Below are 22931 nucleotides of genomic sequence, written 5' to 3' on the forward strand. Positions count from 1 at the left end.
GAGGGGAATGGGGGGGAGGGGAGAGGTGGGGGAGGGGAGGAGATGGGGGGAGGAGAGGAGTAGGAGGACCGAGGGGGAGGGGAGGAGAGAGGGGGAGAGGAGTGGGAGGGGGAGGGCAGAAAGGAAGGGGTAGGGGGGAAAGGGATGAGCATGGGGAAAAGGGAGGGGAGTTGGAGAGGAGGGGAGGGGGTAGGGTGGAGGGAGAAGGGGAGGGGAACGGGGGGAGAGCGAGCGATTTTTTTTTCCATAGCGTCATAGCGATTTTTTTCACGAGCACAGCATCACGATGCGTTTTCATAGCCCCGTGTCATAGCGTCATAGCGTTTCATAGCGATTTTTATTTTCATAGCGTCATATCGTTCATAGCTTCGTAGCGTTTCATAGCGTCATAGCCCCTCCCACCCATTACTAGCAATTTATCACATCCACAAATGATGTAATCCACACAATTTATGTACTTTACATAACGTTAATAGGAATACATGGCCGTGTAGATGGGAAATACAGTTTGTTTGAAATAAATCACAAATATCAGATGAAAGTGAAAGAAAACCTATGTGGTGTGAATGGCAATGTTCCTCGCTGAAATGTGAAAAAACTGAATTACGTGCGAACGCATAACTGTGAGATTATGGCGGCAAAGTTGGAACATCACGTGATCCTAGCAGAAGTACCCGGCATTGCCGAGTGGGGGAGGGGAGACCAGGACATTCCCAACCCGTACATTCGCCCTCTCGACTCAAGCTCGTATTCGATTCGTATTCGAAATCGAAAGGGGAAATCCTTCGTATTCGAATTCGTAAACACGAAATATGAATTAAAATTTAATTCATATCGCACAAAATCGACTCAAAACACGGTCGCATAAAGGTGAAAAACGCAATGGCTTTTCGCCCTGAATCACGTGCAGACGTGTGACGTGTGACGGGATGGAACATCACGTGATCGCTCTGAGCGAATCAGCGAGCTGCTCGCACTGGCTGAGATTAGCGGGTACTTCGCTGAAATGCGCTAAGGTAAATATGAATAAAAAATATGGATCTCGTCAAATATGGTCTCAGCCATGTTCGTCCCAGATTCTATGCCAAATATCAAGCACGTGAGCCTCTCCGTTTCGGAGTCTATCGGTAACATTACACACACACACACACACACAAACTGTGTTTTATATATATAGATTACTGATATTTAGCGACTCGAAAGGTTCTTTATCAACAACTTATTTTCTCGTGCTTCTGCTGACCTGTCTGCAAGGTGTATAAATCGAAGTCCCGAGTGCGAATCACAGGTGAGCCCGTCCTGAGGTAATTAGCGATTCGGGAACGATTCAGAACCTGTGGATAAATAACCCTTGGTAATTTCCCCAACAGTTTTCCGGACGACATACTGCCGGTAGGGGACTTGTATTGCAGCGCAATACTCAGAATGCTTGTTTTGAATGTCCCACCATTCCTGGATAGCGATACAATCCTTGCAGCGCTGCAGCGATATGGTCACTGTGTGTCTCCATTAATAATGCTCCTGGGCTGTAAGGATGAACGTGTCAGTCACGTGATGAGTTTCCGTAGACAGGTATTTATGGTTCTCAAAAAGGAATATTCTTCTTTGAATGTTGTTTTAAAACATTGCCTCAAAAAGGGAGCCATGACAATTAGAATTACATATGGGCAGGGTATAGACCGAAGTACCCCGTAGGGGTCCTCACCCCCTCTCGTCAAAAATCAAGATGGGGAAACCGGTCGAAGCAAGGGTGGAAATCACTCCATTTATGATGACGAAACGTCTGATGCCCCACGTGGAGATCAGTTTCTGAGGTTTGGGACGGAATGTGGGGACAATGACAGGGAGATCAGGAGAAGTGGTGGAAGTATTGGTCAGAAGAAGAGTGGACATATGTTGTGTGCAGGAGACGAGATGGAAGGGAAGTGGTGTGAGAATGGTGAAGGGTAGGCAGGGACAAAAATACAAGTTTGTGTGGCAAGGGTGCCCGGAAGGCGTGCATGGTGTTGGTGTCCTGTTTTCTGAAGAGTTTGTCGACAGTGTGGTGAGTGTGACGAGTGAGTGAAAGGATGATTATGGTGAAAATGATGATTGGAAAGCTCTTGGTGAACGTCATCTTGGGATATGCTCTGCAGGTCGGCCGGAGCAATGAAGAGAAGGACAAGTTCTGGTGTGCAATAGAGAAGCTGATGGAAAACGTGAAAGATGAGGAAGTTGTTGTGGTAGGAGGAGACCTAAATGTACATGTGCGAAGGAGTATAGACTGTTTTGAGGGAGTTCATGGAGGTTACAGATATGCTGTGAGGAATCTAGAAGGTGAAAGGATTTCAAAGTTTGCTGATGGAGCTGGTTTGAGTATGGCAGAGGATGATGTGGTTGAGCTTGAAAATGGTTGGATGTCAATGAAAGATAGTCTGTTGGGAGCCGTTGGTGAGGTATGAGGATGGACAAAAGGACCACCGAAGCACTCGGAAACATGGTGGCGGGATGATGAAGTTGGAAAGAGGATTGACGAGAAGAGGAAGAAGTTCAAGGAGTGGCAGAAGGCAAAGGGTATGGGGGCAGAAGAGGCAGAGCATGAAAGTTAGAAGGCTGCAAAGAAAGAGGTAGCAAAGGCGCAGGAGGCATATCGGAAAATGTTCAGAGAATGCTTGGATTCGGAAGAGGGTCAGAGAGTGGTGTTCAGGATTGCAAAGCAGATGACGAAGGAGAGGTGCGATGTGATGGGGGTGAGTTGCTTGAAGGATGAAGTGGGACAAGTCGTTGTGGACCCAGATGGAATTAAAGGAAGATGGAAGAGATATATGGAAATGCTGTTGAATGCAGAGAATGAATGGGATGGCAACATAGAGAGTAACCTAGTTTTAGGACTGGCAGAGAAGATAACTGAGAAGGAAGTTGAGGAAGCGATAAAACCAATGAAGAGCAGAAAAGCAGGAGGGCCGACGGGAGATGTGGGAGATGTGTTGAAGGCAGCGGGAAGTTGGGGTTTGAAGAGAATGACAGAGATCTGTAATCTGGTGGTGAAAGAAGGCCGCATTCCAGTGTATTGGGAACAGTATCCTCGTCCCTCTATACAAGGGGAAAGGTGACCCTCTGGACTGTGGCTCGTATCGAGCGATAAAGTTATTAGAGCATGGAATGAAGGTATTGCAAAGGGTGTTGGAGAAGAGGATAAGGAAGAAAGTGAAGATCGACGAAATGCAGTTTTGATTTATGCCAGGAAGAGGAACGATACACGCTTTTTATTGTAAGGCAGTTGCAGGAGAAGTACATGGAGAAGAGGAAGAAGTTGTTTCTTGGGTTTGTTGTCCCCCGTCGGACAACTGGGGAGCTGTAAGGACAGGGGGAGCTGTATCTAATCTGGTGAGCGTGCACAGCTGTAAGGACGAAGGACGGGAACAGTGGTGAGTTTGAGGTGAAGGTGGGAGTGCATCATGGGTCGGTACTAAGTCCACTACTATTTGTAGCTGTGATGGAGATGCTGGCTCGGAACGTAAAGGAGGATTTACCATGGGAGTTGAATGCAGATGATTTGGTGTTGATTGGGGAGAGTATGGATGGACTGAAGGAGAGGATGAACAAGTGGAAGGAATGTATGCAGGCAAAAGGTCTGAAGGTGAATATCGGAAAGACGAAGGTGATGGCAATTGGTAAAGCATGTGGTGAGGTGGAAAGAACTGGGAAGTGGCCGTGTGCTGCGTGCAGGAAGGGTGTTGGAGTGAACTCCATTCAATGTACAATGTGCGCTGAGTGGGTTCATCAAAAATGTAGTGGTCTGAGAGGGTCATTAACCAGTGTGGCAGCTACATTCAAATGTAAGGTGTGCGCAGAGGGAGCTGCAGATGGAGGAAATGTGGATTTGGATCTTGGAGACGGACGGCATGAAGCTGGAAGATGTGAAAACATTTTGCTACCTCGGAGACATGCTGAATGGAGAAGGTGGATCAGACTCGGCAATGGTTGCTCGAGTGAGATGTGCATGGAAGAAGTTTTGCGAAGTGAGTGGTGTGCTGACGAGGAGGGGAGTGTCGTTGAAGCTGAAGGCAAAGGTGTATGCTGCATGTGTGAGAAGTGTTATGATTTATGGGAGCGAGACATGGGTAATGAACGTAGAGCAGTAACGAAGGCTGGAAAGGGTGGAAATGCAAATGGTTTGGTGGATGTGTGGAGTATTGTTGAGAGAGATGAAGGCAAATGATGAATTGTGAAATTTGATGGGAATAGACCCTGTGATGGATGCTGTGAAGAGAAACAGGTTGGGATGGTTTGGCCATGTGTTGAGGAAGGATGAAAGTGACTGGTTGAGAAGAGTGATGGAAATGAATGCAGAAGGAAGTGGAGGACGGGGAAGACTGAGAAAGACTTGGCTAAAGGTGGTGGAAGAAGAAATGCGGGCAAGGGGGTTAACAAGGGGAGATGGAGAAAATAGGGCAAAATGGAGAAGATTGCCATGGGGACCGGACCACAAGGCTAACCCCCGCTCTCACAGGGAAAATGGCCTTAAAATGCCTGTTGTTATTGTTGTTGTTGTTGATGTTGAATGTTGTTTTAAAATTCACCTCAAATGGTTGCGATTACCAAGTATATATCACCACCGACACCCTGAAGTGCTTTGGTTGTGGTGCAGTGGAACACATATAACGGTTTTGCCGCCTTCAGAAGGAACAGCCCAACATGGTCGAAACGGGTAACAATGACTCTCACTCATGTTTCGTTTCCCTCTTGACAGATGTGCAGGATAAACCAGATAAGCAAGTGGACATGCCCCCTCCCGTTGAGTTTTGTAAATCCTTTTGGCCCTTATTAGGCCCAGAACTATTGGAGGTCTTTATTAGTTTGTTGCGTTGTGGTGACGTGCCGATGAGCTTCCGTAGAGCAGTAATTAGTTTATTACCTACGAAAGGAGACCCTCAGCTCATTGATAATTGCCGTCCAATCTCTCTTCTAACTTCAGATTATAAAATATTTTCTAAAGTTTTAGCTCGACGCATCGCCCCACTTCTAGAGTTGTTGATTCAAAGTGATCAGTCTTATTGTATCCCTATCCGACAGATACACGACAACATATTTTTAATAAGAGATCTTTAGGATGTGTGCAAAATAAAAAATGACAATCTTGGTTTGACAATCTTGACCAAGAGAAGGCTTTTGACTATGTAAGTCATGTATATCTTTTCAAGGTCCTAGAATGTTTTGGACTTGGTCCTATTTTTCTCTCCATGGAAAAACAGTTCTTTAATGGCATTTCCTCAATACTCAGAGTAAACTCTGAACTGACTTCACCTGTAAAGGTTGGAAGGGGTATCCGTCAGGGATGTCCTTTATCCGGTATTCTGTACTCTTTAAACATTGAGCCTCTTTTAATCAAAGTGTGCAGCATCTTAACAGGATGCAGGAATTTGCTCACAAGACCTATGAAAGTCTCTGCCTCTGCTGACCATATTTGTGTTGTCGTACATAATAGCGATGAGATCAAGAAACTGGTGGACTGTTTCGACTATTATGGTTTAGCTTCTTCAGCTTTGGTAAACTGGAACAAGTGCCAGGCGATGTGGATGGGCCCATGCCAGCTGCCTATGCCTGTCCTTCCGAAACACCTCACCTGGTCCCTCAACGGAATGACGAACCTTGGTGTTTTCATTGGTGATGCAGCAACGCAAGCGAAAAATTGGGAGGGTCTCGCTGACTCTCGAACAAAAGCTGCGGAAATGGAAAGGCTTGCTGGCTCTGCTTTCATGCCGGGGACGAGTCCTGGTCATCAACAATTTAGCAGCATCTATAAGGTGGCACAGAATCAAAGCCATTTCGCCTCCTGAACACTTTCTGCTGAATACACAGAAGACAGTAATAAACTTCTTCTGGAGTGAAAAACACTGGCTCCGTCCAGAGATCCTGAATCTTCCATTAGAGGAAGGTGGACATGGTCTTGTGAAAATCGTGTGCAGGGCAATGGCATTTGCCATCTCCTCAATCTGGTGGCTTCTCTATGGTCCATCAGACCTAGCCTGGAGGTCCACCGTCCTCCTCCTCCTCCATCAAGCTGGCATGCTAGACTTCATCTGGTCTATTTCTAATGAACATCTAACATGTTCATTCATCTAACATGAAATGTATTGATTTGTCCTTGCTTCCACCATTTTATAATATAATTTTAAATGCTTGGCGTGTTTTCTTGGTCGAGCGTGATTATGTTTCCTACACCAAAGAGATGTTTTTCAGTGAACCTCTTTTTCACAACTCTTTTCAAAAGAATAAGAACGGAACGCTCCTTTATTGATTATTTTGTTCAGAACGGTGTCCATTGCGTTGCTGATGTAATGATTGACAAGAGATGGTTAAGTGCTGCAGCACTTGCAAATAAAGTTGGCATGTGGTCTAACCGCATAATATCTTCTTTACTATGTGAAATACTTAACGTGTACCGCAGAGTTAAGGTGCACTGGGAGCAATCTCCTCGCACTGGTGATGGCCCAATTGTTTGTGAACCAAACCTCTGTTTCCCAAATTTAGAACTCACCCCCACTGTAATGAATTCTGGTACAATAATAAAATATTTACCAAAACTACGTTTTGGATCTGCAGGTCTGGAAAATCGTGTAATATACCAGGCCTGCGTCAAAGCAATCAGGCCCTCCTTAGGAACTTGGCAGTTGAGGAAGTGGCACAATTGCTTGCCTACAGAATACCCCTTCCAACCTAACTGGAAAGCCTATTATCATGTACTTGTTCTGAAGAAAACTGCCGACATGTTGTGGAGGTTGGCACATTGGATATTACCCACCAATAAGCTCTTGCATGTTTTTTCTCCTGAAATATCTGACCATTGTCCCTTCTGTGGTGCTCTTGAGACCTTGTCATATGCTTATGTTGAATGTGCATGCTTGATTCCTTTATTTGTTTTGCTTCATGAAATGTGCACCAAGCTTTCTTTAAACTTTACCTTGAATTCTTGTACAATACCATATCATTACCCTCGCCAGAGGAGAGGGTATTGCATTTGAGTCCGTTTGTTTGTTACTTGCAAAATCGAAGATTTTTCAAGTACTGTATATTGGTCGGTTGCGTTTGTGGTTCTGTCTGTCTGTCTGTCTGTCTGTTTGTCACCGGCCTACAGGTCACAATTTTCAAACGATCTTCACGAAACTTCACCAAATGGTAGAGTTGGTCAAAAGGAAGAAGCCGATTGTTTTTGGGGTCAAAAGGTCAACATTGGAATCTCCCGCGATGAAGCTAACTCCAAGGGCCTCTCACTCACTCACCGCAGGCAGGTTGGTGGTCTTTCCGTCTTCTACCGACTCCTCTCTGGCCTTGCCCCCCCAGCTCTCTCTGGGCTCTGTCCCACAAATATTCCTACAGGTCGCACAAGATCTGCCTGCAACCCTCTTATGGTTAAACTGCCAAAATCAAGACTCTGCTCACCTTCTCTCCTTCATTCCTCTTTTCTCCCACCTCTGGAACAAACTCCCTCACTCTCTTCAATCCCACTCCACCCTCCAGGTCTTTAAACCAGCTGTTCACCACCATCTCTTATCTTCCCCCATCCAAAACCTTGATCTTTTCTACCCCCCCTAATTTCACCCCAATTCCACTTTTTTGAAATACCAACTTCTGTCCTGGAAGTCCTTGGTGTCCTTGTGTTTTATACTTCTCCCACCACCCCCCCCCCCCTTCCCACGCCTCCTCCCCCCAAGCCCTCTCCCTCCCACACATCTCCCTGCTCTCAAATGTTGTGTGCTCTCAAGTGTTTGTGTGCTTCCCCTTCTCTCCCCATCTTGTCTTCCGCTCCCTCTTTTTATATATTTTGTTTGTCTGGTTGATTTGTTTGTGAAGTAAATGTCAGCTCTTTCACGAGCCTCGATTCAGTATACAAAAAAAAAAAAAAAAAAAAAACATAGGCCAAAGGTCAACAACTTAGGTGCACTTTCTAAAATCCTCAATTTTCAGCCAATTGACTTGAAATTTGAAGAGGACTTGCATATCTGGTCACTGAATTCAACCACCAAGTATTTTTGAGGTCAACATAGGCCAGATTTCTCAAATCCTCAATTTTCATCCAACTGACTTGAAATTTTAAGAGGATTTGTATATCTGGACACTGAATTCAACCACCAAGTATTTTTGAAGTCAACACCACCAAGTATTTTTGAGGTCAACACCACCTTTCAATGCTGAAAGGTCAACATAGGCCAAATTTCTAAAATGCTCAAATTTCATCTGATTGACTTGAAATTTTAAGAGGATTTGCATACCAGGTCACTGAATTCCACCACCAATTATTTTGAGGTCACCATAGGCCAACAACTTATTCTTTGGATTTCACAAGTATGCATGACATTTATTGTCTTGTTTGTTTGTCCAGGCGATATCTTAGCCATCCTTTAAGCTAGGAGGCTGAAATTTGGGCACAATAGTGAGCATGTGCTTTGGCAAAAACAGTATTTCTATTTTTTGATTAATTAATTGATTAATTCCTTAATTATTATCGATTTATTAAGTACGTATTTATTTTCTTTCTCATCTGGGCACCTTTTGAGCTAGGAATCTGATATTTGGACACGACAATGACCAAGTGATGTGGCTGTAAAGGATATTTTAGATTTATTGATTAATCAATTAATAGATTAATTATTTAATTATTGGATGAATTACTTAACTTTTTTAGTTTCAGATTCAGATTAAATGGTGGAGGTTTCGGTATTCTATTAGCCAATTGATTAATAATTTCATTATTTCACAATTATTGATTTCTTTTCATTATTTATCATTTATTTATTTTCTTTTTCATCTGGGCAATATCTCAGGCACCTTTTGAGCTAGGAAGCTGGTAACAACAGTGACCAAGTGATGTGGCTATAAAGTTTTTTAAAATTATTTAATTAATTTTACAAAAACTTACAGCTTCAGATGAAACACTGGTGGTTTGGGTATGCAATTAGCCAATTGATTAAGAAATTAGATGTCTTATCTTCTTTAGGACTTATTTTCCCCCATCCAAAACCTTGATCTTTTCTACCCCAATTAATACACCCCAAATCCACCTCTTTCAATCTCCGACTTCATTCCTGAAATTCCTAGTAGTGTCAATTTGTTTTATACCGTGTACAGTGTACACCCTCCCTCCCCCACCCACCAGCCCTCCCTTCCACAAATCTTCCGATGACCCTGTTCTCTACTGTTGTGCTTGTGTGCTTCCCATCTTGTCTCCCGCTCCCTTTGTTATATGTTTTATGTTATATGTTTTATGAGTCCATTTATGTTTTTTGTGTTTAATGTTAGCTCTTAGACGATCTTGTATCGAAAAAAATAATCATTCTTTTATGTTTCTTGTTTATTGATTTTCATTACGCAATTAATCGCTTAATTATTGTACACCTCTCCCTCCCAATACTGTCCCTATTTGCTGCACGGCAGCATCGCCGGGGGCCTAAGCCACCCCAGCAATGCCGCGCGCTGGAGGATATGTTATTTATTTATTTGGCATGGGGGAAGGGGGGCGGTGTTGCATTGAATGTATCTGTACTTGTTATTATTAGTGTCATTGGCTATTGGGCTGGCAATATGGCCTTGAGGTACACACACTCACTTCGAAGCTGTCTAGCTTGGATTTGAATCTCGACTCTGCTATCAGCTTACATACAGGTTTTTCACATGCAGTTTGATTCATCATTGTGTGTGCCAGCCCTCGGATGAACGTTAAACTAGGTGTCCCTTCTGAAGCATTAGTTGGTGGACGTTAAAGATCCCACGGTGTCTTTCGCGAAGAGTAAGCGAGCTATCGCCGTCTCCTTGAACAAATTACAAATTCCTGTCCCAACTACTCAGTTGATCGTCAGGACTGGCCAGCCGGTTCTTGAAACTGGTGCCAAAAACTTCTCCTGGTTAACCCGACAAGAATGTGGGGATAGTTGTGGCCATTAAAGAAAGTACAAGAACAAATGTCATCGTCTTCTGTGATTGAAGCTTCATGCAGGAGTTTGTTTGGGAATCCAATGTATCCTTATCCACTTTAGGAGATGACAATAGACAAAACGGGATTAGAAGAGCTCGAGACAAACTGACTCAGGAAGACAGAAGGGGTATGAAAGAATGGAGGTGACCATTGAGTATTTGTTGAATTGGGAAGGTTAAACAAGGACGTTTACACCAATTGAGTAAAAAAAAAAATTATTGCGAAAACAACAAACAAGTAGTTTTGCTGAAAATCACTTATTATATTGGAGGCTGATGTTTCTCGTTAATACTTTTGTTTCTGCCACGAGCGTGTTTGATTGTAGTATGAATAAAATGCTCCTCCCCTGCCTCCCTCATCTCCCCCACCCCCTGTGTGTTTGTCAGAATGGTGACGTATGCATCTCCATATTGCACCCTCCTGTGGATGACCCGCAGAGTGGAGAGCTTCCATCGGAGCGGTGGAACCCCACTCAGAGCGTCAGGTTGGAATCTTGCTATCTTTCTATCTCGCTGCCTCATTACTTGCTTGAACGTATTATTGCATTTGGAACCATGTGCTGACTTGATCATCCATGTCATGCAACCACATAAAACTTGAATTCGATCGGTGTTGTCAGAAGGCTCACAGGTAAAACTAGAACGGCATCTGGTAGGGCGCATATCTCTGCCAGGCTGATCGGTTTACGTTTTGTATCCCAATGAAAGGTCGAATCTGCATCTGGACCTTAATCAAAATCTAATCGGCTTGTTCTTGTCACCTGCCCAACTTATCCACTACGTTTCGTCCGAATTCGTCCACTTCGCTGGAGATCACCCAGTCCATGGTGCTTCAGCTTATTGCAATATTGATTATATATTTACCTGCTTGAAGGAACCATTGTGACTTCATCCAGCAATGACTTGTTGTCGTTGCAGCGACACTGAATCATGTTTAACATCCTTCACCAAGCAACAAGTGATTTAAAGCATTAAGTTAATGTTTGTTTCTACAGTCAGTGAAAAAGTAAGTACACCCCATGTAAAGTTTTGACTTTTTCAACATATTTCAACATACAGCTATTTCATCTTCATTTCAACAATATTGATAGATAAAGGTGATATAATATAACAAATATCATGAAACATTTACATTTTGTAGTCCATTGTATAATTTAAATAAAAAATAAATGCAAATTTCGCATGTGGAAAAAGTAAGTACACCCCCACATTTATCACTACTTCAAATACCTAAAATTAGAATCAGGTGTACCAGCTCAGGTGCAAATGATTAGAACATCGTTAGAGAGGATCTTGGAGGAACCTGTCTTATTTAAACCTCAGACATTTCGTTTGGTTTGCTCTTTGTTGTTGAAGTGTGCGGCGTCACCATGCCTAGATCAAAAGAGCTCTCTGAGGCCTTCAGAAAGAAGGTTATAGATGCCTACGAGTCTGGGAAGGGATTTAAAAAGATCTCCAAACAATTTGAAATCAATCATTCGACTGTGTACCAGCTCAGGTGTTGGCTTAGCGGTTAGGGTGCCGGCTTGGGATCCTAAGATCCTGGGTTCGAATCCCGGTCGATTGCTGAATTAACGCCAAGGGGTTTACATTCATGACTTGACTGGGGGGTTACAGTCAAGTCACCAGGGGGGTTACAGTCAATTACAATGACTCAGCCTGTCATCCTTCGGAGGTCAGCAAATTGAGTACCAGCTTGCTGGGATGAATGATCACGGTGTGTACCCCGGTTTAGAATAGGTACACCATATCCCTGCGCATCGTAAGAGGCGACCAAGGGTTGGCGTCAGGAAGGGCATCCGGCCATAAAAAAAACATTGCCTCAAACAGGGAACCATGATTGTCATTGAGGCCTGCAAGGCTAACCCCCGCTCTAGCGGGGAAAATGGCCTTAAAACGATCATTCATTCATTCATTCGACTGTCCGGAAGATCATCTACAAGTGGAGAAGATTCCAAACAACTGCCAACTTGTTCAGGCCAGGCCGCCCCAGCAAGTTCAGCCCGAGAGCAGACTGCAAGATGCTGAAAGAAGTCTCGAAGAACCCCAGAATGTCATCACGGGACCTCCAGGTAGCTCTTGCCACTGTTGATGTCAAAGTGCACGATTCTACCATTAGAAAGAGGCTGCACAAATTTGATCTACATGGGAGGTGTGCCAGGAGGAAACCTTTGCTGTCCAGAAAGAACATCAGTGCAAGACTAAAGTTTGCCAATGAACACCTAGGCAAAAACCAGCACTTCTGGAACAATGTGCTCTGGACAGATGAGTCAAAGGTAGAGCTATTTGGCCACAGTACCAGAAGACATGTTTGGCGAAAACCAAAGACAGCATTTGACCACAAGAACCTGATACCAACTGTAAAGCATGGTGGTGGAAATATTATGGTTTGGGGCAGCTTTGCTGCATCAGGGCCGGGGCAGCTCACCATCATAGAATCCACGATGAATTCTTCATTGTACCAGAGGGTGCTTGAGGATAATGTGAGGCCATCTGTCGGAAAGTTGAAGCTCAACCGAAGGTGGACCTTGCAACATGACAATGACCCTATACATACCAGTAAATCCACCAAGGAATGGCTGAAAAGAAAGAAATGGAGGGTTCTGGAATGGCCAAGTCAAAGCCCGGATCTAAATCCCATCGAGATGTTGTGGGGGGATTTGAAACGAGCTGTGCATGCAAGAAACCCCTCAAACATCGCACAGCTGAAAGAATTCTGCATGGAGAAGTGGGAAAAAATTTCTCCCAGTCGATGTCAGAGACTGGTAGACAGTTATAAGAAACGCCTACTTGAGGTTGTTTCTGCCAAAGGGGGCAATACCACCTATTAGAGCCAAGGGTGTACTTACTTTTTCCACATGCGAAATTTGCATTTATGTTTATTTAAATTATACAATGGACTACAAAATGTAAATGTTTCATGATATTTGTTATATTATATCACCTTTATCTTTCAATATTGTTGAAATGAAGATCAAATAGCTGTATGTTGAAATATGTTGAAAAAGTCAAAACTTTACATGGGGTGTACTTACTTTTTCACGTGACTACGTCGGAGTTTGACCTTTCCCCGACTATAAATGATCCATGAGCAAATGACTTGTCTCAACCTATTTTGTGATGATTGTTGTACGCTTTTAGGAACTGTTGGCTCTCAGATATTGATACAAAACTTCACGAACAAGAAGATGAGCCAAACTGTGATGTAACCAATATCAATACTTATTGATGAATCTCCTATCTCTACTTTAACAATGAGCAAATATCCAAACCCCAGTGGACGATGTAACGAAAACAAGATTTTGTTGTCCTACCCTTTGAAAGCTTCAATCGATCAAATGTACCATACTCTTCGCCCATTATTCTGGGTGGTTTTGTTGCCTTCCCAGCAGTCATCGGGGGAAGGAATTTGTAATATCTTCAGGGTGCCGGTGGTAGCTCGCCTCTTCGCAAAGGACACACTGTGCGATCTTTAATAATAATAATAATAATGCATTTATTTTATATAGCGCTTTTCAGGAAGCCCAAAGACGCTTTGAGTACACGTCATATGTCACGTCACACGTCACAGTACACGTCACAGTACACGTCACACGTCATAATGTCAACAAACTAATTCCGACAGACGGTCCGTTTAACGTCCATCCTAAGGAAGGCTCACACATTGAATCGCCCTGCCTGTGAACACCGGAATGGCAGATTTTAGTTGGGTAGGGATTCATATCCAGGCTAGACACCTCTGAGGTGAGTGTGCTTCCCCCTCGGGCCTAGGCCAGGGGTCAGGAACCTTTTTGACTGGGAGAGCCATAAAAGCCAAATATTTCTAAATATATTTCATTGAGAGCCATATAGTATTTTTAACGTATAATAAATTAAATATGTCTTACTTTTAATGCGACTTCTGGTGCTGCATGGTTTTGCTGATGGCCTTGTAGTCTGGTTCATACGTGGTGAGGTTGAGCTTCATGCAGGCGTTGAGGCTTCCATCAGTTAAACGTGAGCGTAGGTTGGTCTTAATGTTCCTCATATGCGAGAATGACTGCTCACATGCATATGTAGAGCCAAACATGGTCAATACGGCAATACTCACACGCTGCATTGTGTGGTATGTCACAGGAAGCTCGTTCCAAGTTTTAAGAATCAGCTGGTCTTCAGGTTGAAGATTTTTCATTTCTGTCCACTTGTGTTCCCTCGCCAGCTCTGCTCGCTGTCGCGCAAGACTTTCCAACTCTCCATTAAGTGACTTGAACTTACTCATCCACATGTCTGATGCCTTCAGGTCAGCAACTTCCAGCTCAAAGTCTCCGATAGAGACCCCGGGGATGCATGTCAGGCCGATTTTGTCCACTGCACACTCATGTGGATGAGTGATGAACTTGAAAAGACCAGTGCGCGCACGAAATTCTCCAAAACGTGCTTTGAATGACTGCAGGAGATTGGACGTAAAGCCAGCTAGCTGCTGGAGATCCAGATGTTGAGTGGAGTCACTTGCTAAGCATGCATCTCTAAATTGTTGCAGTCTTTCAAAGTGCAGAAGACGACCTGTTTCAATGTCCCTGAGAAAGACTTCCAGCTTGCTTTCAAATGCAAACACTGCTTGTTGAAGGGATGAGATTGTATTTCCAATACCTTGCATTTTCACATTGAGCTGGTTCAGATGGCCAGTTATGTCCACGAGATAGTGAAACTGCAGGAGCCAGTCAGTGTTGTCTAGCTCAGGATGCTTGACGCCTTTCATTTCAAGAAAAGTCCGGATTTCACTCAGGCAAGCTGCAAAACGGCTGAGCACCTTCCCCCTTGACAACCAACGCACGTTGCTGTGTAAAAGCAGACCGGGATAATGATTCCCAACTTCTTCTAACAGAGCTTTAAACTGGCGATCATTTAAAGCTCGGGCAACAATAAAGTTGACCACTCGAATGACCAGCGACATCACCTCACCAAGCTCCTGGCCACACGTCTGAGTGCAAAGCGCCTCCTGGTGCAGGATGCAATGAAAACTTAGGATGGCTCTCTTTTCATGTTCACGGAGAAGCGCTACAAATCCTTTGTTCTTCCCCAACATACAGGGTGCACCATCAGTACAGACAGAAATAAGTTTATCCATCGGTAGTTTTTTTTCTTTAGCAAACTCCATGAAAGACGTGAATAAATCCTCTCCTCTTGTTGTCCCTTTCATTGGCAAAACAGCCAAGCTTTCCTCACGCAGTGTGTCACCTGCAGCATACCTGGCAATTATACTGCACTGAGATAGATGGCTAACGTCTGTTGACTCATCCAACGCGAGAGAAAAGTATGTCCCGGCGTTTATGTCCTTAATTTGTGTTTCCTCGACTTGATTTGCCATCATGATGCTACGATCGTGCACAGTTCTTGCTGACAGGGGCATGTCTTTTATTCGTTTGATTATCTTGTCTTTATTTGGGAAGTCATCAAACAGTTCATTGGCCACATCAAGCATGAATGTTTTGGCATACTCGCCATCTGTGAATGGCTTTCCATTCCTTACTATTGCCAAAGCACCCGCAAAGCTAGCGGAATTCCCGTCACCTTGCTTGGTCCACACACGTAGTTGCTGCTGACTCGTCTGCACTCTCCGCTGTAGCTCCTCGCATGCCCTTTTCCTGCTGTCCCCCGCTGGATATTTCGATGCAAATGAAGCATGGTGCGTATCGAAGTGCCGCTTTATATTTGACCGTTTCATCGATGCAATTTTATCATTGCATATTAGACATACCGCAGATCCTGCTCTCTCACCAAATGCAAATTCCTCTGTCCACGCAGCCTGGAATGCACGGTAATCATCGTCTTTTTTTCTTTTCGCCATCTTTTCCGTTACAAGGGTTGAAGCGGATAAACTAGTTGGCTATCTGATAAAATTGATTTCTTCACCTTTACAATGACGCGGACATGCTCGCGAGCCATTGGTTCCCGACCCGACCCACGGGTGACCCGTGACCCGTGAAATTTATCTTCAAAACTAATTTCTGTTTACTTTAAAATGACACAGTATTATTAAGAAATATCACAAGTATTTTAAAATCAGTTCCAAACTGATTTTTTTTTTTTTTTCAACTCAAAATTGTCTGGGAGCCATATGCCGTCACCGGAAGAGCCATATATGGCTCGCGAGCCATAGGTTCCCGACCGCTGGCCTAGGCCATCCTGCTACCACATTTGAGTGGCTGCAGCTCTTAAAAACCTTCGCTTCCTCACCATGATAAACATTATCCAAAGTGTGCAGCAGCTGTTTTGCATAAATTACATTCTTGGTAAATACGTTATTAGGCAGGACTCAACATTAATCGGTGTCCGGGTGCCCAAGGCACCTAATTTTAGCGTCGGGCACCAAAATTGTACAAGTAGTTGGGTTTTGGATGCCTACTCGGACACCCTCAAAATCGCATGATGAACATCAATTTTGACCCCAAAATCAGGATCACCATGATTGGAGCGACAAGGTTTTTGAAGTCCACTTCATATGATGAAATATCGCGAAATCTAAAGGTCCAGCCAGTTCGCAAAATTTTGGCGAAAACAACACCTTCCCTGACCGACCACAATAAGGCAAGAATAATTGGGGCCGTTAAAATAGTGTTAATTCCCATGCTGTCTCTTTCATTCATGATTTGTAATACTCAGTTCCAGAAAGAGGATAATAAGCTTGTTACATACATGTCAGGTGGGTCGACGACAACCGTTGACTACCTGATGGTGCGTAGGCGAGATAGGGGGCACCTCCGGGACACAAAGGTGATCCCGGGAGAGGAGGCTGTTTCACAGCACCACTTGGTTGTCTGCGACATAAGGGTGAAAGGTGCGAGAAAAGCTCGGCGGGTAAAGTACCAACCGAGAATGAAGGTGTGGAGGTTGAAAGAGGTGACAGTAAGGGAGGCATTAAAAGAGAGGCTGAGAAGGGTAAAGGGTGATGTGGTTGAGCTTGAAAGTGGTTGGATGTCAATGAAAGATAGTCTGTTGGGAGCCGTTGGTGAGGTATGTTGATGGGCAAAAGGACCACCGAGGCACTCGGAAACATGGTGGTGGGATGATGAAGTTGGAAAGAGGATTGATGAGAAGAGGAAGAAGTTCAAGGAGTGGCAGAAGGCGAAGGGTATGGGAGCAGAAAAAGCAGAGCATGAAAGTTATAAGGCAGCCAAGAAGGCTGCAAAGAAAGAGGTAGCAAACGTGCAGGTGTATGTAGGAAAATGTTCGGAGAACGCTTGGATTCGGAAGAGGGTCAGAGAGCGGTATTCAGGATTGCAAAGCAGATAGCGAAAGAGAGGTGTGATGTGATGGGGGTGAGTTGCTTGAAGGATGAAATGGGACAAATCGTTGTGGACCCAGATGGAATTAAAGGAAGATGGAAAAGATATATGGAAATGCTGTTGAATACAGAGAATGAATGGGATGGCAACATAGAGAGTAACCCAGTTTTAGGACCGATAGAGAAGATAACTGAGAAGGAAGTTGAGGAAGCGATAAAAGCAATGAAGAGTAGAAAAGCGGGAGGGCCGACGGGAGTTGTGGGAGATATGTTGAAGGCAGCAGGAAGTTGGGATGTGAAGAGAATGACAGAGATCTGTAATCTGGTGGTGAAAGAAGGCCACATTCCAGTGGATTGGGAACTGAGTACCCTCGTCCCTCTATACAAGGGGAAAGGTGACCCTCTGGAGTGTGGCTCGTTCCGAGCGATAAAGTTATTGGAGCATGGAATGAAGGTATTGGAAAGGGTGTTGGAGAGGAGGATAAGGAAGAAGATGAAGATCGACGAAATGCAGTTTGGATTTATGCCAGGAAGAGGAACGACAGATGCGCTCTATATTGTGAGGCAGTTGCAGGAGAAGTACATGGAGAAGAGGAAGAAGTTGTTTCTTGGGTTTGTTCGTTTGGAGAAAGCATTCGATAGGGTTCCACGCGAAGTATTGACATGGGCATTGAGGAAGTTAGGAGTGGAGGAATGGTTGATCAGAGTAGTGATGGCAATGTACAAAAGAGCACGCACAGCTGTAAGGACAAAGGACAGGAACAGTGGTGAGTTTGAGGTGAAGGTGGGAGTGCATCAGGGGTCGGTACTAAGTCCACTACTATTTGTAGCTGTGATGGAGGTGCTGACTCAGAACGTAAAGGTGGGTTTACCGTGGGAGTTGTTGTATGCAGATGATCTGGTGTTGATTGCGGAAGGTATGGATGGACTGAAGGAAAAGATGAACAAGTGGAAGGAATGTATGGAGACAAAAGGTCTGAAGGTGAGTATCGGAAAGACGAAGGTGATGGCAAGTGGTAAAGCATGTGGTGAGGCGAAAAGAACTGGGAAGTGGCCATGTGCTGTGTGCAGGAAGGGTGTTGGAGTGAAATCCATTCAATGTGCAATGTGAGCTGAGTGGGTTCATCAAAAATGTCATGGTCTGAGAGGGTCATTAACCAGTGTGGCAGCTACATTCAAATATAAGGTGTGCACAGAGGGAGCTGCAGATGGAGGAAATGTTGAGTTGGATCTTGGAGACGGCATGAAGCTGGAAGGTGTGAAAACATTTTGCTTCCTCGGAGACATGCTGAATGGAGAAGGTTGATCAGACTCGGCAACGGTTGCTCGAGGGAGATGTGCATGGAAGAAGTTTCGGGAACTGAGTGGCGTGCTGATGAGGAGGGGAGTGTCGTTGAAGCTGGAGGGAAAGGTGTATGCTGCATGTGTGAGAAGTGTTATGATTTATGGGAGCAAGACATGGGTACTGAACGTAGAGCAGCAACGAAGGCTGGAAAGGGTGGAAATGCGAATGGTTCGGTGGATGTGCGGAGTATCGTTGAGAGAGAGGAAGACAAATGACGAATTGCGAAAGATGATGGGAATGGAGCCTGTGATTGATGCTGTGAAGAGGAACAGGTTGAGATGGTTTGGTCATGTGTTGAGGAAGGATGAAAGTGACTGGTTGAGAAGAGTGATGGAAATGAATATAGAAGGAAGTAGAGGACGGGGAAGACCGAGAAAGACTTGGCTAAAGATGGTGGAAGAAGAAGAAATGCGGGCAAGGGGGTTAACAAGGAGAGATGCAGAAAATAGGGCAAAATGGAGAAGATTGTCATGGTTCGGCTAACCCCCACTCTAGCAGGGAAAATGGCTTTAAAATGCATGTTGTTGTTTTTGTTGTTGTTTTTGTTGTTGTTGTCTCTTTCATTCAAAATCCCACGTGCTTTAATGACATTGACATTACAGAAAAGGCTATTGAACGTTTCTTCTCCATTAGTATGTATTGAATTTTTTTCTTTGATGCTGTGATGTCATCCTCGGGTGTTTCACAATAATATAATTGGTAAATAGACTTTTTAAATTGAAATATTTAATCCCAATTGTAGAACAATTTTCCTATTATTATCATACCTTATATTGTTATGAATATGGTGATCCAACCATGGTAAGATTTCCACTGTAGACTGGGCGAACATGAGTTCAGATCTTCCACCTGGACAGTCACCAATTTAGTGACGGATGGTCTTTGGGGCTGTACATCATCTGCCAGTAAAGCCAAAAAGATCTTTACTTCGATTTTCGACGCATAGAAACTGCATCGAGTCTGTCTGGCCGCGAAGACTTGGGGCTTTCCGGAAGCATACAGAGAAAAATACAGGGCCAGAATGAGTGAGCAACGAGGGAGTTTCCAGAGCCCGAGTAACTGAATAGACAGGGCTCTATTTGCACCCATGCATCACCTTTTATATCTGCACCTCCCCCTTTTCCCAAGCCAGCGTAGTTTCGGGAGGGTTCGCGTAGCCACTCTTCGGTGGCAAGGGCATTTACACCACACCACCTTGTGCTGCTCACCTGCCTCGAACGTGCTTGAGGGTGAGAGAAATTAGAAAAACTAAGACAGATTCCAAATGGGGAAGTCATAGAAAGTTAACGGTGCCGGAATGGCAGGGCTTAGACATGCACACACACACACACGCACACACACACACACACTCACACGCATACACACACACATACATATATATTGGTGGTGTGGACTCTGGAGGTCTACTAAAATGCTCTTCGACACATGTCCTGCCATTCTACACAGAAACCAAACATTTATCATTTATGCTAGCCATTTATCTAACTCCCTCTACCCTCTACCCTCTATTGTCATTCCACCTCTCCCCCCTCCTTACCCACACGAAAATTGTGTGGGGTGGCGATGTCTGGCCATGTTGGTCGAGACCACAGGTTCAGAGGCATGCATACAGGCTTGTGGCACTGGCCAACACACACATACACGCACGCATGCACGCACACACACACACACACACACACATACACACACACACACACACACACACACACACACACACACACACACATGCTTGTCCTTGGACGACGCACGGACTGGCATCTTCAGTCTGTCCATTTGCCTCCTTCTCTCTCCCTCTCTCTCCCTCACTCCCCTCTCTCTCCCCCTCACTTCCCCTCTCCCTCTCTCTCTCTCTCTGTCTCTGTCTCTGTCTCTCTCTCTCGCAGCCTTCTCCGTTGTCCTGCTCGCTCAGCGGGACTGGAGCTATGCTCTTGACTATGCAACTGACGAACTCTGACTTCAGACTCGCACAGCTCCTGACTTGACTGTTGAACTGCCCAACTGTAATGACTGACTGAATGACTGCTTGTCACCATCATGCTCCCCCATTTAGCTTTTCATTACCCTGTGACAGTTTCCCGGTGTGTACCCCGGTTTAGAGTAGGTACACCGTATCCCTGCGCATCGTAAGAGGCGACTAAGGGTTGGCGCCAGGAAGGGCATCCGGCCATAAAAACATTGCCTCAAACAGGGGACCATGATTGTCATGGGGCCCGCAAGGCTAACTAACCCCTGCTCTAGCGGGGAAAATGGCCTTAAAACGATCATTCATTCATTCATTGTGACAGTGGGCAGCTGCACACCCATTAGCTCACCGCCCAGCGGTAAATACAGTGGTTTGCGGAGCTGGTAAAACGATTTATTCAAAAGCAACTCCTGGACAGATTACGAGGGGAACTATAAAGGATTAATGGGGGCAGCATTAGACACGTTATGGAATGGAGGGTTCATGTTTATCAGCTTCTGAACACACTTCCACACACGTCCTATCAATTTACACAGACACCACACTCTTATGCTAGATGTTTATGCATGATATAACTAGTCTATCTTACGCTTGTTATCCCCTATGCCTGTTCTAGTCCAGAAGCCAAACTGGATTTTTTTGGGGTTCGTTGTCTGGTTTTTGGGTCCTGGCAACTTTAGTTTGACACTTTTTCTTGCAACTGTGTCACCTCAGAACATTATTTTTGGTGGATGCCAAACAAAAAGGTGTGGCTAGGTGTGGTTTTTGGCCCTTTGATGACGTCATCTCAGAAACGACTAAATAATACCCTTTTAATCCAGTGTTCAAGTCTCTGTGGCAGTTTTAAATCGAGGTTTTTCTTGCAACTACTTCCCTTTTTTGTACTGTATTTAATGTTTTGAACGATATTTCTTGCTTTGGTGGAAGGGAAAAAAAATTCTTGGAAAATTTGAAGGGGAAACCAATTTTTATATGAAATTGTTTTTTCATGGCATTAAATGATTTTTTCCAAGACAATTTTAACCATAAGGCTCAACTATTGATGTCTTTACTTGTTTTAAAGCATGCATCTATTTCTTCTGTTGTAGAATGGAAGAACTATCAGTGGTTGGAGTGGTGCCACCAGGGAAGAAAGCCACAACATCCACTGATTGGTCAAAGTACATTTTCTGTGAGAGTTCTGTCAAAATCAAAGAACGCAGCAAGAATTGATAAAATTGGTGATCGATACCGGGAAATTTCTATCAAGAAATGTGTGCTGATTCATCGAAAAAAATCTGACGGCTTGATTATTAACATCAAAGGAACAGGTATGCCGATTCCCAAGCAGTGACCAAAGATCATCACTCCAGCAGAAAACAAAATTAATCTGGCAGACTTTGTGCAGACATTGGATAAGCATTGGACCTAACCTTCTGAAACCTTGGCAAACACACTATCTTGCTGGCATGCAAAAAGAAGATGGACTCTGTTGTACATCAATGACAAAAGATTTTGCAACTGCAACTGTACCCATGTAGTCACGAGGAGGCAGATACTCTTCTTTGTCATGGGAATCATGCTTTTGCAAGAGGCTATGAAGTTGTCATCATCCATAGTCCTGACGCAGACGTGGCTGTATTGTGTATTGTGCACTGCAAATGCACCAACGTTTAGTGGAATACTCTATTTTCCAACAGGAGGACAGAATAATTTTCGCATCATAGATATGTCAGATATTGGTAAGGAATGTGGTCAATTAGCTGATGTCTTCCCCAGCTCTTCATCCATTAACTGGAGCTGATGAGACTTCTGCGCTTGCTGGCATTGGAAAGAAGATGGACCTCGACGTTGCAAGGTCTTGCACCAATTTTCTTGAGGAGATAGGGGAATCATTTGATTGATCTGAGGAAGTCTTTCAAACTGCTGAATACTTCATTGTTTCATTATATAATGGTTTGACCCCCCCTCCCTCCCCCCCCCCCCCCCCAAATGAATTTGCTTTTTCCTCTGAAACTACATAGTAGAGGAAACGAAAGTGAAAAAGTGGCTTAGAAATTGATTTGAAAATCATTTCATGTTAGAGACAGGCATCCAGTGGGAAGAGTTAGGGCATGGGGTGGTGCATTGGGAAAGGGTGGATGCCAGCTGAGATTCTTTCGAAAAGGGTCATTTTTAACCCTTTTTTGCTAAATCAGTATTTCCGAAGTGTTGAAAAAGAGAAGAGATGTTTGTAACAATATCCCATTTATTTGCCCAGCCATTTTACTCTACATGGGGTTTTTATACATCATTTTGTTGCTGATGATATTGCCTACAAAATGCATCTCAGTATTTTAAAATATATATATAATTAAGGGGTTACCATGGTTACAGTGGGGGTCAAAGGTCAACCTATGGCAAAAATATATAATTTTCTCACACTTTCT

At 44.2% G+C, this 22931-nt stretch overlaps 1 protein-coding gene across 3 annotated transcripts in view; it reads left to right on the forward strand.

Moving 5' to 3' along the window:
* Positions 1-22931, forward strand: part of LOC137434188 (ubiquitin-conjugating enzyme E2 R2) — a 60607-nt gene that overhangs the window by 12622 nt on the left and 25054 nt on the right. For all 3 annotated transcript variants that reach the window (XM_078785372.1, XM_068126948.2, XM_068126946.2), the window contains one exon: positions 10339-10436. In XM_078785372.1, coding sequence (XP_078641498.1) covers positions 10339-10436 — 98 coding nt within the window. The remainder of the gene's footprint in view (positions 1-10338; positions 10437-22931) is intronic.

This window comes from Myxine glutinosa, chromosome 10, assembly GCF_964187855.1.
Source record: "Myxine glutinosa chromosome 10, kmMyxGlut1.1, whole genome shotgun sequence".
NCBI classification, from domain to species: domain Eukaryota; kingdom Metazoa; phylum Chordata; class Myxini; order Myxiniformes; family Myxinidae; genus Myxine; species Myxine glutinosa.